A 24,878-nucleotide genomic window follows, 5' to 3' on the forward strand; every position below is an offset into this window, starting at 1 on the left:
ATAATTGCAATTAGCAGCAGCATTGTTGTTATGTACCTGAAATCTTATGGCTGCTAGATCAGTAAGTGATTAAGAGCATTTATTTGCAGGAAACTGAATTCTTCTTGTAACATTGTTCACTGGTTGTCTTAAGTGTCAGATTATAAAAGGAAGTTCTGGGTAGAAGGGACACATTCCTGGAAACACCATCAATGAGTGATTGTGTGGACGAGTGGGTGACTAATGTTCTCTCGGGTTGAAAAGCACATAGTTATCAACTCCTTGTTCTGAAATAGCTTCTGAAGAATGATGAGTAATTTCTAAAAAGAAATGCCTTCTTCTGCAAAATATAATCACTCCCAAAATGGAGCAAGAAGATTGTCAGCATCTTCAGAGTCAGAAGAATTCATTAACCAACTGTAATCAATGCTGAGTCAAACAGAGGGCTCAAGGAGGGGAATGACTTTGCTGTAAGAGTGATGCCTTTCTATTTGATGGTCAACCGACCATTTCCAGGCTCTGAACTGCAATTGTGCTTGTGTGTGTGTATCCATGTTTGTGTACATGTTTAGGCTTTGTTGTTAATTTGTCTGGGACTAATGACTGATCTGTATGCAGGAATATTTAACAGTAATGAGTGGGTCAAACTAGCTCATTAAGTGTCTGAGCTGGCCTCTGACTGCAGGAAAATAAACACAACAGCAGATATGATGCTACATTACGGCCCTCATGCACAGTGTCTTAAACAGATTAATCTTAAAGCTGACAAAGGTCATCAACACTGTTTTGACAAAAGCTTTAGTTTTAGTCTGGGGAGGAGACTCGGGTCGGATTTAGAACCTGGGCCGCCCACTTGAAGGACATCAGCATGTGGCACACGCACTAACCGCGAGGCTACCGGTGCCCCAATAGTGGCTGCCTAACAGGCTTATCATTTTATCATTCGTTTTCACACTCCTGTGTTGGTTTGCTTTAATGCCACACTCCAAATTTCTTCCAAAAAATTAACTCCTCGACCATATACAGTAATTACAAATCACACACACTGTAGAAAGTAACAAATGCTTTTATCCATGTTTGAAGATGAAACTGTGCCCAAGCTTGGAGTATGCTGTAATATATCAGAGTCTGAATCCACGTGGACTCTGTCCCTTTTCATTTCCATTACATGTTGTGTTAGGTATCATTCTACTTTTTTTTTTTTTTTTAAATGGTGTACTGTTCTCCAAAAATACCATCCCAATGTGGACATGATATAAACTGTATTGTTCAGACCAAGTAGAAATTCAATAAAAATACCAGAGCTATAACAAGATCCATGTCAACAATTCAATATATCTGAAAGCAGAAATTTAGAGGCTACAACTATCGGAATAGCTGAGTAAGTAAAGGGAGTAAAGTTTAGAACAAATTTGGCTGAGTAGTTTCTTTTTTTATATGCAGGTGGTACAGTGAAGATTTACAGAACATGCATTTACACTTCCTAACTGAATTGCTGTTACACAGGCCTCCACCTGCAAAGAAACACAATGGACATGTGGGATGTCCACGGGCAGACACACTCACTCTGACACCCAGGGATAATTTATGGTGTTCATTTGATCCCACATAGTCTACATGCCTTTGGTCTGGAGGAGGCTGGTGCACCAAGAGGAACGTACAGAGATACACAGAGAGAACATGCCAACACCACACTGTGACACGCATGGATTTACTCAGAAGTTTATCACATCCATGACATGAAAGTGCAACCCTCAAAACTGCAATGTTAAGTCAGTAGAATTTGACTTGATTCCCAAAGTAAACACAACATTCCTGAAATTCTATTCAATTAAAAGCACTTTTCTTAGTTTTCATGATAGTATCTGAAAGTCTTTAGAATCATTTGAAGAATTTCGGATACAATATTAACGTTTTAACACAAAAAATGTAATATTAATTTGCTTCCCAAATCTATATAGAGTACACGTACCGTACTATAATGCTGCTGTAACAGCTGTGGTAACATACGACAAATCCCTTTAATCAGTTTCACATAGAAGGACTAAGCCATATATATGATTGTATCACATCCCTTCCTGGTCCTACACAGATTGTATGAATGCAGGTGTGGGTCTGTGTGTGCAAAAAGAGTGAGGAGGGATTATACTGCCACTGAGGCTTGGTGCTCTAAGCACACTGGGGGGGGGGGAACACTGAACTGAGCGGCTGAGGGTGCATTTTTAAAATGACCACACAGCATTTCTAAAGAAATAAGGGTGCTTTCAAACACTTTTGTTTGGTGCTGAACCTGATATTTTCTCTTTAATGAACAAACAAAAAGGAGAAAAGGCAGACGTACACAGTTCAAGAAAAGAGTGTATACAGTGAGCTCAGATGTAGCAGATCACAGAGATAAATCAGCGTTCAACAGATACCAACACACTAAACCAAACTACTTTCACTCGTGTAACTATGTCCAGTGTTCAAGGTCACTAGCCCCACCATTGTGACCACTGGGCCAGCGCCAAAGAGCATTACTTTTGATTCAGAAAAAAAACATTCAAAAGATTTGTTTTTTATTGTTGATATTTAATTGTATAGCTTTGTACAAAGAGAGCACAGTTTACCAAAGTAAAATTCATTGTGTGTTTAAGCATACCTGGCCAATAAAGCTGATTCTGATCATTATCTTCTGTATGTTTAAGCTTTTCATATGTTTTGCCAGTTTGTTGATACTAAAATTCTTATGATATTGGTTGTTGTAATCAGGACTCTTACCTGTGTTTATCTAGCCTATACATCCACATAAAGCCTATACGGAAAATAAACAACTTTTTAAAGATGACATTTCCTCGCAGTGTATCAAAAAGTGACCTGTGATCATACTTTCTAGGCTTTTGGGCCAATTATAAGAAACCTTATGTCAGGGTGCTGCAATCAAACAAAAGGGCAGATTCAGTGCTTTTTAGGAAAACAATAAGGTAACACAAAGTGGAATGAATTGCAGTGATTAAGAGATCTGTCCAAAACTCAGTTTTTACCAACACAGTAGCTTGACCTTCAGCTGAGGAAAAAGTGAGTAATGACTCTCTTGTTCTCGGAGTTAAAGATGCACACAATAAATGGTTCAGACAAGAAAAATAACCTTACAGGACTTTGGAATGTAAATGCAATAAAAGGTCATCAGGCAAAACATCATTCCAACAACCAACAGTCTGTGGTTAGTGTGGACAACAAGGGTTATAGACAGACACACATGTTCAGGCGTTTTACATAGAAAAATGTGGATAACAAAGTAATCCATTTGCACCTTACAAGTGTTTACCTGCTAAATGCTGGATGACACAATTTTCCACAATTCACACTACAAAGCAGAGGAAAGATAAGATTGTAGAGTTTAAAGTTAAATCAGATGTTGACCAAATATGTTACAGTAGTTTCATGTACATATGACCAACAACTACGTTTCTTTTCCAAAATATTTTTTTAAGTGGCTTACTGTTTGATGAGCCAACATCAAGTTTAAAAAAATCTATTTAAAATTTAACAAAACACCTCATGTTGGTGACACTATTCACTCAGCAGCTTCAACTAGAACTCATAGCAACCTCAACTTCAAAAATATCTTAAATGTTTTACATCTCAAAAAATCTATCAATTAATACATTTAAAAATCACCAAGAAAATCTTGAAAAGAAGTTATTTGGTATTAGCGCTATTTGGCAACACATGTACAACATTGTGTTTGTAAAGTGAACTGCTATGACTAACTGTTGTATCATTCTGCTTTGCTGTCTTTCAGCGAGTGCCAACCTGCACTGATAAAACATTCTGGGATCTTAACTGAGAATCTTTTGACGAAACGAAAGAGCAGTAGCAACATAAATAAGTTGTTGTACAGGTGAAGATACTTTGTCATTTTAGAACAAAAAGATTCCAACATTACCATTATGTATGCTTGTTTATTGTTTACACTGTGCTGGTCTTATATACTTCCAGGAATATCAAAGGTAAAGCTACAATGATGTAATCTGCAATGTTAAAGTCTTCCAAACACCATTGAACATCACAATCTATGACGTTTTCTTATAGCAGACATGGTCAGTTTATGTTTAACAGTCTTGCATGTAAATTAAAAAACTGTTCCCTGTCAGCTTGCACATGACACGTGGAGTCAAAAAAATAAAAAAATAAAGCACAGACATGCAATCCTATGAGAGCAGAATCCTGAAGCTGACATTCACTGTGAACTGTGAAGCCCCTTTTCCAAGACAGGACTAAGCAATGACTCAAGCAGTAACTTAAATCACAGCATACTTGAGAATCTAAGTATGACAGACAGTTGTATAAGGTGTTGGGTATGTTTAGCTGAGGATGCCTCCACTGCTGACAATCCCACATTCATCACGGACGTGTAAAAAAAATGTAACACATCATGATTATGAGGTTCTCCTAAACATAGATTCAAATGCAGTCTCATAGTAGAACAGGAGTTGTCCTTTTGAATCTGTTAACTTAAAACAAATCTAGATTTTTATCATCTTAATAAGTCACAATTCCTTTTTCAGCCAACTTGTTTTTTTTTAATTTTGAGTAACCTATAATAGATATATGTTTATTTGATCTACTTGACTCTTTCTTAAACTCATAATAGTGAATGTAAATTAAATTTTGTGATTAGGATTTACTTAAAGTACAGATCAGATTAGGCAGTGATTTTCAGCCTGGCTTCTTTATCCCTGTGCCATCTTAAATCCGTCTTTGCCTGTTATTACTTACCCAGGGTGAAGATTTTCCTGATCATTACTTTTGGTAAAAGAGAGCCAACTGTTGGATGAAACAGCACTGTAAAAAAAAAAGTAATAATAACATCTAGTCGTAAAGAAGTTTTTTATCACGTTGATGTTGCCATCTCAAAGTTGACCTCTAGAAGATATGATAGTTGATTTTTCTAATTGCTTAATTAGTTATCATACTGCAGCAGCGTGTTGTGCCCCTCAGCATGAAAAACAGCAGAGATGTGAGAAAAACACAGCAAGTGGAGGAATGTGTTCAGAGAGTGCAGTGTGACATATCTGGCACAACATGCTCCTTCACAACCCCTGTTTGAATATTTCCATCCTCACAAAAAGCAGCTCATATGAATTTGGTAAGACAAAAAGTAAGTCATTTTTTTCATTTTCTAGTGAAAACATAGCTTTCATTTTCAAGCCACGTATCGAAAAAAAATATGCTCATGCTGGTTTCGTCAGGGAATTCATCTTTCCTTTGGACTTGGCCACAATTTCCCACAGGGGAGTGAAATGTCATGCCTTGAAACAGAACATATTTCAATTAGCATTCATTGCTCAATAAAATAATTGACACCAGTTGTGATGGTGGGACTCCAGTGTAACAACATACGAGGAATCTGCTAAGACAGGAGTTTCTGAGGGGTATGAGAAACAGAGTGGAGCCGAAACATGTTGCATAACATTAGACTAAGACGTCTGGGTAGGAAATTGAAATGTGAGGCTAGTGTCAGGATGTGGGTTGTGTTGCAAACAGTATAATACATGTATATTTAGTACACTCACAGACTGGGACATAGAAGTTAATTCGAGTGGGAAGCTGCCGAAAAGGCTAATGTTTTACATCGGCATCTGTCCTTGGTCTCCTCACCCAACAAGTCAGACTAAATTAAGTCCGACAGATAAAAATAGTTGTTCTCCTTAAAAGTGAAAGTTGAGTGGCCTCAGTCTGCAGTCATATGGGCAGACATGTGATGACCGCTGTGCTAAAAAGCAGTGTTGATGATCACATGGACATTAGGGGAAACATCAACAACTCAAAAGGCCATGAACTCTTGTGCAGGTCAAATCAAGGGACGCATATAAACCATTGTATTCCTTCTTTGTGATATAATGCAGCCTTTTATCTCAAGTTTATCTCAGCCTTTGTTCACAAGAATTGGATGAAGCACAGCATCGAAGAGGCTCTGAACTGAGTGGGAAGATCCTCAAATAGAGGGTGGCAGGCGCAGACTTGTGCAATGTTGTCTTCACATCAGGAGTTGCAACAGCGCTCAAATATGCAACCCAGTGGCATTCTTTACGTAAAAACAAGAGACTTACTGTTCGTTGACGACAAAGATGCAGTTGTCTTGGGAGGGTAAGCTGGAGACAGGATGCTTACAGGTCACCTTCCGCTCATTATGACTATTGAGAAAAGAAAGGGTGACAAAAAAAAGTGATGAATGTTAGAAAACACTTGTATACATTTCAGGAGTACAGCCGTGCTATTTGTCCTGAAAGGTCAAGCATCATTACTAAGAAATCCAGCTGTTAAGGGTTGAACTCTTTGTCTAAACAGTGAAATGGATGAGCAAGTAATGTTTCTGACAGAGTGATACCAGAACAACCACTCATGCTGCATATAAATTCAGTTAAAAACAAAAATATAAAGCTTTTGGTAAAAATAAATAAATAGCTACAGCCCATGAAAACACATTGCAATTATTGCCTCCGACCACGCAGAAAAATCCATGACACAGCCAAAACATGCACCAAAAAAGAAACAAAGGACCAAAATATACTCACTCCAGCCAGCTTCAAGGTCATCATACACACACATTCTAACAGCAGAAATACAGAAGATCCCATCTGCCCACAGTCACTTCCATGCTAACATAATTAGTGCACTACAGCATTTAGACCACACAGACTAACTGCAGCCTTTCCAATTAACAGCAGCTTTCCAGTAATATGGAGCCTGGTCAGTGGTGTGTGTGTGATCTGATTTGCCAGGGGCCTGCTGAAAACTTATCTAGTAAGAACGGCCCCCACCTACTGTTGCACTGTTTGAAAAAAAGTGTCTGCTTCAACAGTAAAGCTGGAAAAGTTACTGGACTGCCAAATCCATTCAAAATCCAACTTTCTCAGTTTCCTTTGTCATAATGTGCAAGTATAAGATGTATAATCAATTCTTATTTGATTATACTGTTAGCGTGTCAGGTATGTGTACTATGTAGGGAGTATGTTTTCATAGTATTAATACAATATATATATTGACAACAGAATGGATTGAGACAATGGGTTAATAGCTAATAATAATAATAATAAGTTAATAATGAGTTAATGGGAGTAAAGAGAATAGCTAAAGAGTCAACAACAATTGTCAAAGCTACAACTGGATTTACATGCTGGGCAGTCATTCTATATTTCAACTCAGTCAGGCTTCACTATGAACAGAAGAGAGTCAAGCTACAGCCCAGAAATAACAGTTTTAAACATGGGGTACTCATGTACTGAAAAGAGCAAATACCAAGCATGAAATAGGAGGTTTAGTTTCAGTTTAGCCTGTAGAGCAACAGTCCCCACAGCTCTGGTCTGTAATTACTGGAGGCACTGTTGGCAGCAGAGCAATCTGTGCGGTCGTGGGGCAGACCAGCGGCACCATTTTTCTTTGGTTTTTCCCTTCGCACATGCCTATACTGTTCTAAACTTATGTTGGCTGCGGATTTAAAAGAAGAGATAAAGTTTAGATATTTATGTGCAAAAAAAAAGGAATAAAAGAATGATGTCGACTGAACAGTTGAATGGATATTGTATCAACCAGTTGAGAATCTTTTAGCTTTGATACACTTGATCTTTTGGAAAATAGTGGCAAAAAGAATGCTCCAAAAGTTGTCTTTTATGTGGTACTTCAGCTTAGGCTAAAAAGAAAACAAGTCAAAATATATATTAGCATGTTGTCGACCTATTCATTAGCATTGGCCATTGGCTGCACATACCATGATGTGTATGTGTAATGTTGCTAAAGGTAGTTGCACAAAGTTAATTACTTAATAAAATGTTGCAGCTGCTTTGTCAACTACCGGTATGTCTAATAAAGAACGGGATATAATTTTGCCGTTTCCACTGGGAGTCAACATCCACTCAACCAATCCGTACAGTTTTCCGCTGGTTTACGTTCAGTGTTTTGGATTGGTTTATCCATGTACCGTAGTTAAATCCCAATGACCTCAAATGATGGTTCAGCACATTAAGGGCCCAATAACAAATGACAAGGTTAAAAAAGAAAGTCAAAGAAAAGATTTAACAAAACCAGTTCTCCCCCCTAGAGTTAGGACTTGAAGGTCCATACCTCAACTTGTTAGTCGACTAAACCAAGGCTACAAGTTGATAACACTATATCTTCAATCAAAATAGTGACTGGTCCTACTTGGTCTTTATTATGTGGTTACAGCTACAGTGGTGTCAAACATGGTTTGTGAACTAACATTTTGAAGGCCTTTAGTTCAGCATTGGGCAGTAGCTATCTTTTTTCTTTTCCAAGCCAGAGGTGATGATTTTGGAGGGTTTTTTTAATAGCCACGTCCCCAACATACCCTGCTTTTACATCAACATAACTCTGAGCCTTGTTTACAAAATGTTTGATGTAAATCAAATTGACTGAATAAAAGCTTTCAAAAACGTTTAGCTAAAATATCAACTATAGAATTATATGGATTAAGGTTCTTAGGGTAACAGCTATAAAACTAAAAAGCCCTCCTGATGTTAGGAAAGTTTTTGCAGATGTAAAGTTTGACACGTGTGCAAGGTCAGTGTTTTTAAGAGAGGGGTGTGTGACATCAAAGAGTTGCTATACCTTTATAGATGGAAGCTATTTGAGAAGGTCCTAAACATGCCTAACATGACCCATGTGGTATGGGAGGACATGTGCTCTTAAACCTCAGTGGAAAACATGGGGGCTATGAAGTAACAAGATGGGTGGGGTTGTGTGAAGGCAAAAAGAGAGGGGATGATAAACAGCAATTCACATTTCCTCCTTTTGGACAACCAAAAAAGAAAATCATTGGTTGTCTCATTTGAAACTACTTTCCAGCTATTTGTCATCTTATTCAAATGATACAGTAGTTGTCTTTAGTATATCAGTGACAAGTTTCTAATGCTGGTAAAAAGCATGAAGGCATCCCACGCTGTAGCATACATTTTCTAAAATCTATATCCTCCACATGGCATCAGTAGGGATTGCAAATATGAATGGTTCAAATTGCAAAACAATTATTGACAGAATATGTGGGATGGTTGCCTCGTCTTACACAGCATTATGGCACTCAGAATACATTATTGAATGATAATGTAATCAAAGTTGATGGCAGACGCCATCAACTTTGATAAACACAAGCTGCACAGCTTCCAGCTCAGACTTAAATGGAGCAAATATGTTTTTCAAAATATCTTTGCCAACTTATGGTCGCACATGTCGTGGAGGATGTGGTCTGTGGTCACTACAGTGAAGATTAGGTTGGCACAAAATCAAGGGATAGAAAAAGTACATATGGAAAACTTTTTGCTTCAATAGAGAGGACAACAACATTGTATGCTTTTCATTTTAAGGTTTAGGATTTCTTCTTGTTATCCGCAGTGAGGTGTTGGTTTATTGGGTGGGTATGGCTGAAGGGCACAGGGAGGCTCCTTGCCTTTTGACCTCAGATGTTTATAAGTGGAGAGCTAGGAGTGGCTGGAAGAGCTGACCACCCAGAGGAGGGTTTGGCAGTGTTCTGCTTTTTAGACTGTCCTGTCCACAATAATTAGCACTGAGCCGCAGTAATGAAGAGCTTAAGGTTTTGGGGGTCAACACTCCACAGGCTTAGCTTTTATTGTTCTGGGTGGGTCTTTGATCCCTTGCTCCTCTTTTACAGTTTAACCAAAAACAACTGAGGGGCTCCAAAAAGGATCTATACAGAGAAAGGGAAAGGTCTTGATGCGTTTTGACAACATATGGTTTTACCACCAGGTTTTTGGGTGCCCCACACGGACCTTCTTTTTGTAATAATTTTACTTGAAAATCAAATCAAATCTGAAATTTAGATCTTTGCTTGATGTGTTTTTAAAGAGGGGAGGAAAACATATACAGTATATAATTTAAACCTGTTAATGTTATCTTTTAGACTGAACATTGTTCAAACTTGAATAAAAACAACTTTTTTTTCGACAGTTGAGGATCAAAATCACTGTCAAAGATTCTGCATTTAAAACCATGACTCCTTAAACCTTTTATTTCAAAGTACATTGGATTAGATATTGATGACTAAAATAATGTCAAATAAAGGTGTGCCACTTGTCAGGCCCTCAGGAGCCAATATTGGGTTGACTTGCATCATTAAAGCTTAACTTCTTACAGGCGTTGTGGTCAGCACGGTCAGTGTTGCTTCACTGTAAAAACAGAGGGGATTTGTTGGAAGGTGACAGAGTGACGTTTTTAGGTTAAAAATCACATCCATTTGTTGATTTTCCTTTACACTATTAGTGTTGCTGTATCATAACAAAAATGTTATGTCATGACACTTACTACAAAAAAAGATTCACGCTTACTCAAAGCCCAGCCCCTATATCCTCACAACTTCTATAAATACATACTACTGTACCACAGCAAATTTTCCCTAATTATCTTTAAGCGAATGCCTTTCAAGCTGCCTTAGGTCCTCCGCTTAGAGGGAAGCCTGTTGTATGGAAGTGTACAGTGCAGGTCAAAGCAATCAAGAAATCCAGTGTTTTTGCCTATATAATCTAATGACACACAACTCATGCACTAAAAGCGTAAATCACACTCAAAACAGTAGCAGAAGCAAGGAACGTTCACAAACATATTTAATTGATAATGCACCAGTAAAGACCTATCTAAAAGTAAATATTTTAGGGCTGGCTCCCGTTATTTATCCGTGTAACATATCTACATAAACAAAAGTGAATTCTGTATTCCAACAAAGGGACCTTTCTGTGATGGTTCAGAGTTTCTCAATGCTTGACTGCTAAAAAAGGGGTCACACCTTTTCAAACACTTCCTTAATACTGACACATTTCAAGAAAACGTACAAGCGAAGCCTAAAAAGTCCAGCAGGAAAACTTCTTGGTTCCTTGAAAAAATACAAGTGCAAATCACCAAAACAAACCATTCAGTGATAATTAATTCCCTTGTAATGCTCATAAATCTAATCCTATTAAACAGGAAGGAACTTGGACACAACTTTGCACGAGGCCAGCAAGTACTGATTAACTCTTTCCCATTATCAGGGGAGCGCTACTAACTAGCAAAAAAAGTTTGGCTCCAGTGGAGCTCCTCAATACCACTTGGACATTGACTGAAGGTATGAATAGCCCTCCTCACAAAAGCTAAGCAGAATAAGCAGACTAGGCAGTTTGTGAGTGGTCATGTTGAGGGCAGCAGGAGAAAAGACAAAAAAATGGGGCTTTGCAGTCCTAGAGAGGCCACATGAAGCGCAGTGCAGCAACATGAAACAATGTGCTATCACCAAAGTGCAATACCTGTACATATTAGGGTTTAAACCTTTAAGGAAAAGTTGTGGGAAAACATACGCCACGCCACACCACAATCATTACTGACCAAAGAACAAGGAGCTTCAGCTGTGTCCCTATGAAGCTTTGACTTTCACCTCAGACCTTTGCACTTAAACACAGAAACAGCTGCTCAAGCGGGTCCCAAATCAGATTTTTTTTTCAACAAACAATTCAATTAGCAGCACCCTGGAAGCAGCTGCGACTGTTTACAAAGTGTGTCAAGGTGACACAGCTGAACGTGCATTTCAGGAAGGTTTCAGAGCCATGGAAACAAGCTGCCTTCTGGAGACTAAAAAAAAAAGATTGCAAGTTAAAGTTTGCATATGCAGAGAAAATGCAGAACGGAGGAAAATCTCACAAATTGTTGTCAAGCATGGTTATGACCTTTTAACCAAAGACCAGCATGTCACAACTGTGACAGACCAGAGATTCAGTTCCTTAAAGGTCTATTTATAAAAGAGAAAATTCCCAACAACACACTGCCCACACATGTAAAGTTTCCATCTTCGCGTTAAGAGTATTCAAAATGTCATATCACTTAAGACTTCTCCAGGATTATCAAGGGAAGTAACAATAGCTTCCTGTTTGAAAAAAATACTGGATTAAAGATGCAAATCAAGCAAAAGCAAATGTGTATTAGTTTATGCAAAACAATGTTTTCCAAAATGCTTTGTAACCATGAGCTAGTGTTATCCCCGACTGAAATGTCCTCACAAAATGTAGAAACGCACATAGCTGCTGTCATAAACACATTGTAATGACTTGAAGAACTGAGTTCTGAAAGTGCATACCAGACACCAAACATGGTAGGACTTAATATCAGAACCGGTATATTATCTGAAAGTAGAATTGTATACAAGTCTTCAGATTTAATCATTTTCATGGTTTATATGTAATGATTCAGAGTCTGAAACCAAAAGCTGCCCCGCCCTCCTCCCCCTTTTGACGCCGTCTGCTCAGCCAGTGCTGGATATGGACTACAAACCAAACATCCTTATATCTTAATTACAGCTGACAGGATATTTGATTAAATCTGTGTTTACCTCAATACAATTCATTTGGTTAGCCAACAAATAGATTTGCTCTGTCCAAGATTTGTTATTGACCTTTCCCAATAGTCCACCAAACTGAACTGTAGGAAACACTGCTGAAACACAGATTATTATTGCAAGTCTATTCCAAACACTAAAGGTTGAAGGCAATGGTCACTGAATTAACTCACAGACTAATGATTAAGTACTTGGGACAGTACAGCCGTTCCTTCTCTGCCTGTGGGTTTAACAAGTGTCATCCTAATATTTGTCATTGTGATAGCAACACTGCACACATGCTTTACAACACAAAACCATGTGTTTGATCTCCTTTATGCCCCAACAGAAATATAAAAAAAGGGAGGATCAAAAGGGACTTCAGATTTGCCATAATGTAACAGTCAAACAGATGATGTTTACACATGGCCTCAGGCCACAGTCAAACAAAAAGAGATGCCCCAAAATCAAGCCTAAAAAAATCATCATGAGTAACAGGTTCAACTGCTTCTTGTGTGTTTCCAGAAATTCCGTCATAAACCACAAGATCGGAAAAAGGAAATAAAATAAAAGACATATTGCTTATTAGATCAACTTAATTTGATGTGGTCTACGTTGATAATTAAAGAGAGGACATGGTTTGGTCTCAGCAGGAAACACTGGGCATTGCTTTAATTATGTCTAAACCAACTGTGGTTAAAGCAGATAAAAGCTTTAAAAGATAATCCAGAACCACCGTGCACTTTAGAACTGCCAGCAATGGAAAATATATTCTAACAAAACGTAGTGGACTGCAGTTGTAAGTTAGAAAAACAGCAACTCTCCATGACTTCTTCAAATAATGAAGCAACGAAAGTGTGGTTTTGACAAATGCAAGCAAAGATAATCAAACATTAGAATGGATTTTACTTTAAAATAACACTGCACAGGTATTCTATTAAGTCCACAGACAAAATAGAAACTGGGAAAGGAAGTTAAAAAGTATTTTCCCTGCAGGGGGTTTGCTTCCACTGTTGTGTATAGTTACTGTAAACTCCTGCATGGGGCTCAGCTTCACTGACTAACAGATTATGAGCTTTTAAATTGAAATAGATACAAATCTAAAATTGCAATTTCCAAAGTTAAAGTCCAGTATAAAAAAAATAGCATACCATCCCAAACATCCATAATAGGAATTATCAGGAAAAGAACAATTATTTCAGAAAAATATATTAGTGACTTTATCACTCAATATGCCTCCTCTAGCAGATAAAGAAGCCTTTAACTTACTTGACAAAACAGGGATGCTGTAATAAAAATGTATCGGTCTTCTTCGTTGGTGTTCAGTGTAAAAAAGAGCCATTTGCACATGAAGTCATTAGAGAAACTCACACAGACCAGGCAGGAGCTCGTTATGACTGCAATACAGAAGCTAATCTCAGGGGCTGCATCTAAAATCGCCTTTGATACTTAGCATCAATCGACACCACGAGCACATTTAAACACACCACACACCTCAACTATCGCCTGTTAAGCCAACCACAAGCAATGCATGCCGAACGAATCATTAACACTGCAGCTTTTACTTACAACGAAAAGCTTCCATAAATGTCCACGCAGTTAAAAAAAAAAAAAAAAAAAAAAAAATCGCGTTGAAGTCAGACGGGCCAGGAAAAAAACAACAACACACAGATAAACAGGTAGCCGTTTTATCCAAACGTGAATGTCTGATGCAACGATGCGAAGAGTTTCTTGTTACTTTGAAGAACAATCGTGTGTTGTGAAGTGCGCCCAGTCCTCTACTACTAATACTACTGCTGCTGCTGCTGCTGCTGTGCTCACAGGACAGAGGCTCTCGCGCCGACTACTGCACCGCGTGCGCCCGTAGTAGAGACACTGAAATCCGAGAAGCGATGATGTCACGGTCCGGATGTAAAGCAGGCAAGGTGGCCAGTGGGTCTTTCCCTCCGCCCAGTATAATTACACACCGAGCAAACGTTTGAAAACACACACTATGAGTTACTGTCACAGTAGAGAGATGGTGTCATGTCGACATTAATAGCCTATAAAACTAATAATAATAATAATAATAATAATAATGCATTTTATTTATAAGCGCTTTTAAAAACTCAAAGACACTTTACAATGGTTAAAACATAAAGAACAGCACAGAAGGACAGACTAACGGACATCGCAGTATTACAAACAAATCATAAAGATAACAACAATAAAGGTAAACTACAGAAAACAGAAAATACATCACAATCATACATTAAAAGCTTGTTTAAAGAGGTGGGTTTTGATAAGTGATTTGAAAGTAGGAGGGGTCGGTGCAGTGTTGAATGTGTGTGGGGAGTGAGTTCCAGAGGGAGGGGGCAGCTATGGAGAAGGCTCTGGCCCCCCAGGGTCGGTGCTTGGTTCTAAGAGGGGGAGATGAGGAGGTTGGCTTTTGAAGAACGGAGGCTGCGTGCGACTGCTGCACTTCCCTCCATGGCGGCCGGAAATAATTTAATTTTCACACTTTATTGATCTTTTTCTCTACCACATGTCCGCCGTAGAAATATCCCCATAGCCACGACTTTTAATCTCTTATTAATAGCTTTTTATCTCAGAAAGATCACTTTTTTCACCAGTGTTGCAACCTTTTATCTCTAAATATCAACTTTTCATCTAAAGGTACAACTTTGTATCAAGAATGTGTCATTATTTATGATTTTGTTTTTGTATCAAGGCTAAGTTTTCATCTAGTTTTTAAGGTGGTAATGTGTTGTTTTTTATAATTACGACTTTGTATCTCATGTTCTTGACTATTTGTCCTCATAATTATGACTTTTGATTGCAAAATTTGACTCATAATTAAGATATATAATGAGGGTTAAGTTGATGTCTTGTTTATTTTCTAGGGCTGAAATGAGTTTCCATTTTTATTTTTCAGTACAACTGATTAGAATCAGTTGAGACACTCCATTACAGCTTAAGGCTTTATTACAAAAATGAAAGACTGGGGATCCTTGAAGTTGTTACATGTTTTATTTGAATATGAGTATATTTTTGGACAGGCGCTCCGCAATTTCTGGCATTTGCTCATGTGGGTAGGTGCACCTCCCTCGGCTCATTCTTCAACAAGTCCAGACAAGGAGCATTATTTAAAAATGAACTGTGGCTTTAAAAGCCTCACTTTACAAATATTTTGAAACATCCAGAAAGATCTGTGATCATTTTGTTATGAATGTTGTAGCCTTATAAACACACACTGTATCTCAGGTGCAGGGTCCATTCTTGTCCAGCTAATGGAACTTTGCTATCTGGTTAAAGCTTGTTAGTTTCAAAAGGATGAAGCGAGCGAAAGAACTGAATATTAAGTAGTTTCAGCAGGGAGCCTGCAGCTATTGAAGACATGAAAGCCCGGACAATGACCTCGGCTCAGACCTAGATGCCAAACAGCTCCTCCACTCATCAACCTGCTGAGTGCAGTCAATGGAAGCAGGAAGACACCCAGTAAGTCAATACACTGTTAGTGGCTGTTTTTTTTCTGCCTGCTTCCCTTTTTAGTTATACTTTATTATTTCTGCAGTGTTTATGCAGCTCTCACAGTCATTGAGTTTTGACACACACATAAACTACAAAAACGTCATGCATTGAAACACAGTAAAGAGGTATTATGGATACAACCACCATTATTGTGAACTCCCTTGACCAAATCTGATACATAAATAATGCACAATGCTTCCATTACAAAGCATGTAAGAAGGGGGGTATTCAGTCCTTCAGCTATCACAGGGGATATAAACACCACCTGGGACACAGAACAGACACCACACCCCAAATAAAACATAGACAAGGAGGAATAATGAGTACTGGAGGATATGTTATATGATATTTAGTGACCAGATCCATGAAATATTGATCCAAGGCGAATGAGGGCCTGTGCTCCAACAGCCGCAAAAAAAAGTGTCAAAGCAAGCTGTTCAGCCATCTGTGTACTATGTGCTGTGTTTTGCAGCAGGATTTTGTAATCCAACATAACTGAATGTTAGCTGTCAGTCTTCAAATCACACAACAGTGTTCTAAGGAGAGCACTTTTACTGTCAGAGCAAATAGTACCTTGATGAGGATCGATCCTCCCATCACCAAAATTAAGTCTAAAAACTTAGTTTCATCATTTTCCCTAATTGTTAGGAAGCTTAAGGGAATCTGCAAGATCATTAAAAAATAAATGTCACCACCACAGTTAACTAGCCCCCCTGATTTAGCCCAAACATACGTCTTCAGGATGGGATCACAGACTCTGTGACTCATAAAGCTCAAGGTTTTCTATTTCAGTGTTTCAGTGCTATGTCTTGGGTAAGTGAAAGAACTTGTGAAATCAATCGGGATAATCAAAAAAGAGGGATCGTTTGTTCTGGTTTCAACTTTTTGCTATTTCTTGTGTTTGTTTGTTTTTTGGGTATAAACATGGAACTTGGAAAACCTCAAACAGCCCTTACACCAGTACATCAGGTATTCAGACAGAGTGGGAGTTTTATCCACTGCTCTGAAAATCTTTTTAAGTGGGGTTGTGACCGAATCAAGGTCATACAAACACTGTTTTATCCAGACCCAACCCTGAGCTGCACTCCATTTTATGGCTACACACCATTGGGCTTTATGGCAGAGTAAAGATAACACAGTGGGCAAGCTCAGATCTGTTGATGATGTTATCACTGTGGTTTGGCTCTACTGCTTCTGCCTGACTGTCAGAGCTGAAGGCCTCCAAAAGTTATGATGCAGATACAGAGACTGAATAATGATATCACCTGTGCAACATACAAGCCAGTACAACAGACCTGCAATAAACTGCACTGCCTTTGAAAGCTCATACTGTTCAATCTCCGTTTGGGCAGAATCAGACAGGAGACGAGTAATGGCACTTTGTTTTGATTTTATAATATTTTGTACATTAACAGTTGAGTTGTGTGCAACATGCTAATGAATATGCCGTTGTGGTATAGTTCTGAGTTTAAAGTTCATTATTCTGAAGTTTTAAGACCTTGAATCATATATGTTATATTCTTGTGTGGAGAAACTGGTCTCCTTGGCAGTACAGTACGAAGCACCTGGACACACAGGGAAGTCTATGGTGAAAAGATGTTTAAAATAAACTCCTCCAATGCATTGTAGCAATTATCAATGAGCAATAGAGCATTTATTTTCCTTTAAGCATGCACTAGAAGATTCATCCGGTTCTCAGCTGACAGATGCAGAGGAGAGGCTTTCAGACTCATTAGCTGCCCACACAAAGTCAGAGAGAGACAGAGAGAGAGAGAGACAGGAAGGGAGAGGGAAATCACTAAGTGTTCACATGTTTATCCACTCTCAGAGGATCCTCTTCTACCTGCCCACTCACTCACTCTCGTCTCTGGCTCTTTCCTCTTCCACCTACACTCCCAAGCTCTGTCTTTTGTCACTGATTTGCAGGCCATTATCTGCTGCTGTTCTGATCAGCTGCAGATACCATGGCTGTGAACTGTTTTCAACCCAGTGATAGCACGAGAATACTGCATGCATAGAAAACTTTGTTGCCAGCTTGTTTTCAGGGAGCCAATGAGAAGATGGACTGAATGGTGAGCTTCTTGGTGCAATGGTGTGTGTAAGTGTGGGGGGAGGAGGGGTGTCCAGCTTCAATAATTAGTTGACTGTGTCAAATGGAGCTGAAAAACAACAATGGACTGCTCGGTGCATGAGCAGTGACATCCAGAGTAACACAACTCCAGTGACATCAGTGGATAGACAACTGTTTTTCCAATCAACAAGGGACTAAAGAGAGGTTAAATATACAATATGAACTTCTGCACACATGCATGTTAAAGTAGTTTAATGGATTCTGGAAAATATTCAATCGAAAACAAACTACAGTTTATTCAATGAAATATTGATACTAACTTACATGATTCCTAAAGAACAGAGCTGCGAAAGAAACCTCATGAGCTGCTTCCATCTCTGCTGTGGAGACATGTTTGTTAGGCATTGAGAAATCTCACATCAAGACAGGTTTTATCATGTGCCGTAACTGCAGTGATGATAGCCTGCCCTCTGATACTAAACTCAAAGTACTCTGCATTGCTGCATTTAATTCAAGGAAGGTCTGTCTAGACGAGTCATAATTAATTTTAAATTTTGTATTGATTTACCACTGTCAAAAGATTGAAAATAATTGCATTTAGAGTTTTATCCATGGCTATTTTTCTGATACTGTTTTGAGAGGATATAATGAAATAAGTTTAACTATGGGAGAATAAATGACTTATTCAAAAAATGACAGAAATAAGGATCAATTAGACAAAGATCAATAAGCACAAGAGGCCAAAAAAAACTGCCTAATCAATGAGGAAGTCAAACTCACAGTCCCCCCCCCGGGCTGCCAGGAAGTTTAGGAGAGCTGAAGCCTCTCATGAATTCCGATACCCCACTGACTGGTACTACACGAGCAGGCCAAAATTCACTGTGCTAATGACACATTGAAAATCGAAAAAGCTGTTTCTAGGATCTGTCTCATCCAAGTATAAAAGCAGATATGCTGCAGTTGGAGCAGGCACAGCAATCTGAGGTTCTGGGATTAAACCACAGAAATTACCACAGAGATAAAGCAAAAAGAGTGGGAAGAAAATGAGGCCTTCAGATCAGTGACCCAACAGTGTTGATAAGCACAATGTCCCTGGTTAATGACCTCACAGAAGGCCAGCAGTGAACAGAGGGGGTCAGATTGACTCGCTTCACGACTCAGGCTGTTTTGTGAGTCTTGGCAGCACGGACAGTCACAAATTCTAAAGTTTGCATTCAAAGCATCAATAGGGATGCACTCTAGCATGAGCCCAGCCAAGCCCAGCCCCCTTCAACACAACTCGGCCAACTCATGACTGCTTGCTGACGGGCTTGACTTTTATTCCTGTTTATCTCAGTGTCAGCAAAGGGTGCAGAGGCTCCAGCTTTTCAAGAAATATTAATAGATCCTACACATCTTGGATCGTACAGCTGACAACATCAGCCTGTCAACTCTTTTTGCAACACTGGCATCCAAACACAACAAGCAATTATTTTGTTATGAATTATTTATAGTTAAACTGTTCAAGATAAACACAAAATTCTTTAGGTAAGCACAGCATCACTCTGTGGCGCTTTAGTTTAGCACAATGATGAGACATGGTGCACTGACTCTTTTGGAAAAACCACAAAATATTGTTGGAATCAGATCAAGTCATATTAATGGTAAGCTCTGAGGCTTGCAAGGATTTGTTGAATACATGAATAGAAGTGTTCCTTGTGTAAACAGCACTGCTATTATACTGGAACTTATGCTTCTGCCCCGTACTAGTGCCTTAACTAGTACCATGACAAAGTGTGCAGTAAAATCTCTGCTCCTCCTGAAGATAATTTCTAATACCCGTTACATCTTAGTCGAGAATTTGAATCAGCGAACATGAGCTACTTAACGTGATGCTGCACCTCCTGACAGGAGCTGAATGTAGGTGGAAAACTCCTCAGCTTTAGTGGACAGGAGCTTCTGTTGACATGAGAACTGGTCATGGACTTTGAAACAATATTAAACCAAGAACAAACATTTAGCTGGAAGGAAATTGCATGCACAGAGAACTAAAACAGACATGCTTCTTGGTACTTAGTATTTCTTCCAGTTTGCAGTACTCTACATATACCCACAGTTGCAGACAGTGAATAATAATGACAGGGAACGAATGAACCTGTAAAAGCAGTCTCATGTAACTTGGTAACGCAGGTGGAGAAATCGCTCATTAGACCAGTTCAGAAGTTACGCATGCCCCTCATATGAAATAGGTGCATGAGAACATCCTGGTGGCTTATATAGAGGTCAAAAAGATCATCTTTAATTAACTAAATGAGTGAAGCCTTTCACTCTTCATGCACCTTGGTAGTTGGTGAAGTTGTGCCAGAAAATCCCACTCTGCTTCTCATTGGCTGACTTTCTATAGTCAGAGACAATATACATTTCTTAATAATAAACTTAGAGAGCGAAATAAAAAAACAAATATAATTATTAATTAGCATTTTTAAATTAAATTCACAACATTGTTATTTGAACTAACGTTAGGGGCCAGACCAATTTATGCAAACAGCACAGCCATAAAACCCTAGAAAAATGATGAACCATTGCATTTTATCCACAGTGGTATCATCCTGTAAGGAAATTTCCAATCTTCTATCTAACAGAGGTAGCTACAGGAGGTGTAGAAAGAAACACCTGCAGTTATTGCCTATGTTTTCTGTGTCTCTGAGGGGCAGCTGCAAAATCTGTTGTTCCTTTTGCCTTTAGCACCCTCACGTGAAATATAATGATTGCCTGGGAAAAATACAAGCTGTTTCAGTTTGTTTTTGATTTTCCATTCACGTATAATGCAAAAAAGCTACAAAACTTTACATTTGGTGTTTTAGCTGAGACATATTTATTCAAACTAGATTATACAGCCATATAGCAAGGTTGAAGCTGCAAGAGCTAAATGCATAGGAACTGCCAACAATGGCCTCAAGCAGGAGAACTCAGCTTTATTTTTGCTTATTTTTTGCAAAAATAGTCACTATGTTAAATATCAACGATGTCTGGACATCCACACAGAACTTAAATTTCCTCAGAGCTATAAGGTTATTATTAAAAACAATAGTCAAACTGCACAGACCTTTTTAACTGCCCGCTCTCACTTCCTCCAGGTAAACGCCAAAAGGATTCACAAAGTTCATTGTGAGCCTAACGAATATATCAACTCTTGTCTGCGGCTGTAATGAGCCTGCTGGGAGTGGATAATGTAGGCCATGGTTCCGATTTGATTGAGCCAATAAAACCATCCCCATCCACCAACACAAGGAGTCTCTACAAGCACTGACTTAGAACTGATGAGTACGCAGCAATTGGAGAAGCACAGCACAGCATGTATCATCGCCCGTTCCATAAGCTTATTCCCCTCCCGAGATTGCATTTGTTTTTCTGATTGATTGAGGCCGTCAGATGCAGATTCAGCGCAAACACCAACAACACAGTGTAGAGTGCAGCATGAAAAGAGGGGCAACTTTATGCTCTGATATTTATCAACTCTGCTCCGACAGGCTAGAGGCGATATATGTCCGCATGTAATAAAAGAGAAGTTGTGTATCCATTCAGGAAATAGAACTGATCCCCCCCCCCCCCCTCTAAACACACAACTTTATTTTCTCTCTGGATGACTCTGCATCAGATTTCCATTCATCACGGCCAGGAGAATAATTTACTGCCACTAAAGGCCCTTTTTTCTCTTATAGCTACCATCTTTATTGTTGACAATTAAATGAAACTGTCTATTCAACCCAACTAGACAATAATACCATCATCCCACCATAAAAAGGCTTTATGACTCTTATTTTAGGACACAGCTAACTGCCTTAATACATATGAATGGGGAGAAAGCACTAAAAGGGGTTCTTTTCAATCAGTCACAACCCCAGAATTACTTCAACAGGTGCACCTATACATGTATGTTTGAAAAAGAAGGACAGAGTGTAAATAGTAGAGAGTAAGAATCTGATATAGTGTGATCTACAGCAGTATACACTCAGTGCTTCAGGGAGCAACAGAGAGAAGGAAAATGTTTATGTATCTCCCTTTGCTGTTGTAGCGGTTACTGGTGGTTTTCAATATTCACTTGAATACAAGTGTTATAAGCGGACGAAAATCTTTATCTATGTTTTATTTAGGCTCTTTAAAAACTAAAAATGACTGAGAAAGAGACACTCGCGGTGCCCCAGTTCCATAGCAGATCTAAGTAGGTTTTGGGAATTCTTTTTTTACACCTAAAATGTGACAAAAAATAACAAAATCACAGCTTGATTTTTGTGCGTGCTGTTGATGTACACAATTTCCCACACTGTAGGACTCAAGGAGCAACTCGCAGATGCAAAAAATAAAATGACACTTGAAGGTTAAGACACTCTAGAAACAGAAAAATAACCAATTTATTGGAGAGAGAGACTTATTCTTCTGTTTTTTAAAGGCTTTTTGAAGGGTCATTTTAAAGGTTGTATATATTAAAACACCCTGTTAGAGTAAAATGACTAACTGGTTGGTCAGAGTTGCTTGAATACTAATAGCAGAACTAGTACAGAATAATGCCCCCTTTGCATATCATATTTATGAAATGGGAACACAAACTGAGACATCTGGCTTCGCTTCTCTGCCTGCTGTCTGTGTTGGTTTCTTCTGGTTTATGGCTACATGTAGCGATGGAGAAGTCACATGACCTGATATTATGCGTCGGGGTGCTTGCTCCTCATGAATGGCAGATGAAAAATACTGCCGAAGTGTCAAAATCACCTAGATTACTAATAAGTTAAGTAATAAGAGTATAACCAAAAATATTTTGTATCTCTTTCACATTATTCCCTCTTCTCTTAGGTGTTCTTTTATGATTACAGCAGCATATCAATTCCAACTATGGAGAAGTTTTTCCTAGAGCAAACTATCTAGTGTCCTAGATAGTTTATGCAAGTAGCCGAAACAATGAGAAGACAGACAAATTCACAAACTCTACTGACCAAAAAGATATGATAAAAATAGTGGCAAATTTTTCTTAAATCCTGTATGGTTCCCTCTTTGGGGTGCCGAGTGGGTCTGTGCTGTGACAGACCCACAAAGATATGCTGAGAGACGTACAGTTGTATTAGTAGAACGAGTTGGTGATGAACTGCCTCGCCTTCAGCAGCACTGAGCATGCTCAGTAGGCCTGCCAGAGGGGCCAGGCTTCTGCTTTGGCCTACTTCAGATAAAACCAATAATGTCATGGAAAGTTTAACTGCAGTGTTAGTCAGACTGACAGAGAGTGTGTGAATGAGAGGAGTGTGTGTGCCCTCAATATAGGAGCAAAATCCAATATCATCAAATGCAGCCATGAACAAATAAGACCACACACCACCCCTGGTGAGGGGCGTTATTGATCCGTCTATCATCCAGGACTATAACAGACAGTGATATAGACATACTGTAGTTGGAGGAAAAGCCACGACCACAATAGCAGCTGAAGGAAAGACTTGGACTCCAGATTGACAGAGAGATTTAGAGAATGACAGCCTCTGCGGACATGGTAATGAAATGCAATAAAAGATCTCTTAAGCTCTAGTTCCTCCAGTCCCCAGGCAAAGATAGCTGCTAGCGTGAGCAGAAATACAAGCAGCATTCCCTCACTGAGACATCAGTCCAACTGATTACAGAAAAGATGACCAACAGAAGTGGGTCAGCAATGAGAGTGACAGAATCGGACACATTAAGAGACAGAGAGAGGAAGAAAGAAAGTGAGAGCAAAAGAAAGTGAGTGCATGACTTCAGAAAATGATGTGTTGGAAATTAAAAGGAAGGTGATTTGTAAAGAACACAGCCCCTGTAATCAGACAGGGCTATATTTACTTTGACATGAGCATTACCTTTCAATTACATGTACATTTGTTGGTTATTATTACCATCATCTTTTATTTAGGCTTTTTCCTTTAACCAAATGAGCTCTCGGGAGGCAAGCGAAAAAACACTCATCATGTGCTCTGGATTGTCAAATATTATCATCTTCAGGCTGCGGGAAGGCAAACAGTAGATGACTAAACAAACATTGTGGAAAGCATATTTTCCACTTCTTGCCTGTAGCTCTAGTCATGTGAAGTACAGTTTTAAAAATCAACATATAAAGTAACCCAAACTTCTACTGCTATCTATCTAGTTATTACCTTTTTTTCTGGCACAGCGAAAGCTAAGCTACTGATAAAAAATGTATAGACACAAAATAAAGCAAACTGCTGTGTAGACACGTCAACAACAAACAAATCATATTTCACACTGAATGCTGAATCTTAGAAGAAATGGATTGGCTGTAGCATCTAAACTGCAACATAACTGTCTCATTAGCACGCCTTATCCAAGTGAACAGATGTAAACATGTGAGGCAGCAATGAACTTGAAAAATACACAGAGACAGGACACGATTGCTCCACACTCACAGGGAGTCATATGTATTTAGACTCCCAGTTAACAAATCTTAACATACTGGTTGAACGTGCGAGTGAAGTAGCAAATTCCATAAAATAACTTGGCCCACACAGCTTTTTATCCTCACTGAACTTTCAAACATCCTGATTTTACATGCTATTATGACACACTGTTAATCCATATAGGAAATGGGGGCAATCAATGACACTCTAGTTTACAACAAGAACTGGGCGTGTGCAGGGGAAGCCAACAAATTGAGGACAGCGTTCAGTGCTGGGCAGTCAACTGAGTCATAGCCCAATGCTAGGTCAGCATGTTTGTGTATGTCTCCTCTCGTCATCCTCCCTGATACCTCTCCTTTAGTTCCAGAAAGGCTTATTCTGACTTTTCAATTTCAAGTTGCAAAGCTTTGAATTTGAAGGACATACGTGAGGCATGCTTAAGTAACGTCCTTGATTTTATTTGCGATGTTAAACAGACATGGGAGAGGCAGATTTTGTCTCCCTTATTAGAGGGAGTGTCTCGTCTTTGGTCACCCACTGATGTTTTTGTAGGTGCAGC

The 24,878-nt window shown here is 38.9% G+C and overlaps 1 protein-coding gene across 13 annotated transcripts in view; it reads right to left on the bottom strand.

Moving 5' to 3' along the window:
• The window catches only part of LOC110002867 (pleckstrin homology domain-containing family A member 5), a 75,103-nt gene that overhangs the window by 30,561 nt on the left and 19,664 nt on the right, over positions 1-24,878 (bottom strand). For 7 of the 13 annotated variants that reach the window (XM_065957074.1, XM_065957078.1, XM_065957076.1 and 4 more), the window contains exons 4-6: positions 6,075-6,158; positions 4,741-4,806; positions 3,287-3,325 (exon numbers count right to left, since the gene is read on the bottom strand). In XM_065957074.1, the coding sequence (XP_065813146.1) occupies positions 3,287-3,325; positions 4,741-4,806; positions 6,075-6,158 (189 nt within the window). Of the gene's footprint in view, positions 1-3,286; positions 3,326-4,740; positions 4,807-6,074; positions 6,159-13,900; positions 14,174-24,878 lie in introns of those variants that run through there. The other 6 variants (XM_020658606.3, XM_020658543.3, XM_020658538.3 and 3 more) reach the window with 3 other exon arrangements.

Source organism: Labrus bergylta, chromosome 7 (genome assembly GCF_963930695.1).
Source record: "Labrus bergylta chromosome 7, fLabBer1.1, whole genome shotgun sequence".
NCBI lineage: Eukaryota > Metazoa > Chordata > Actinopteri > Labriformes > Labridae > Labrus > Labrus bergylta.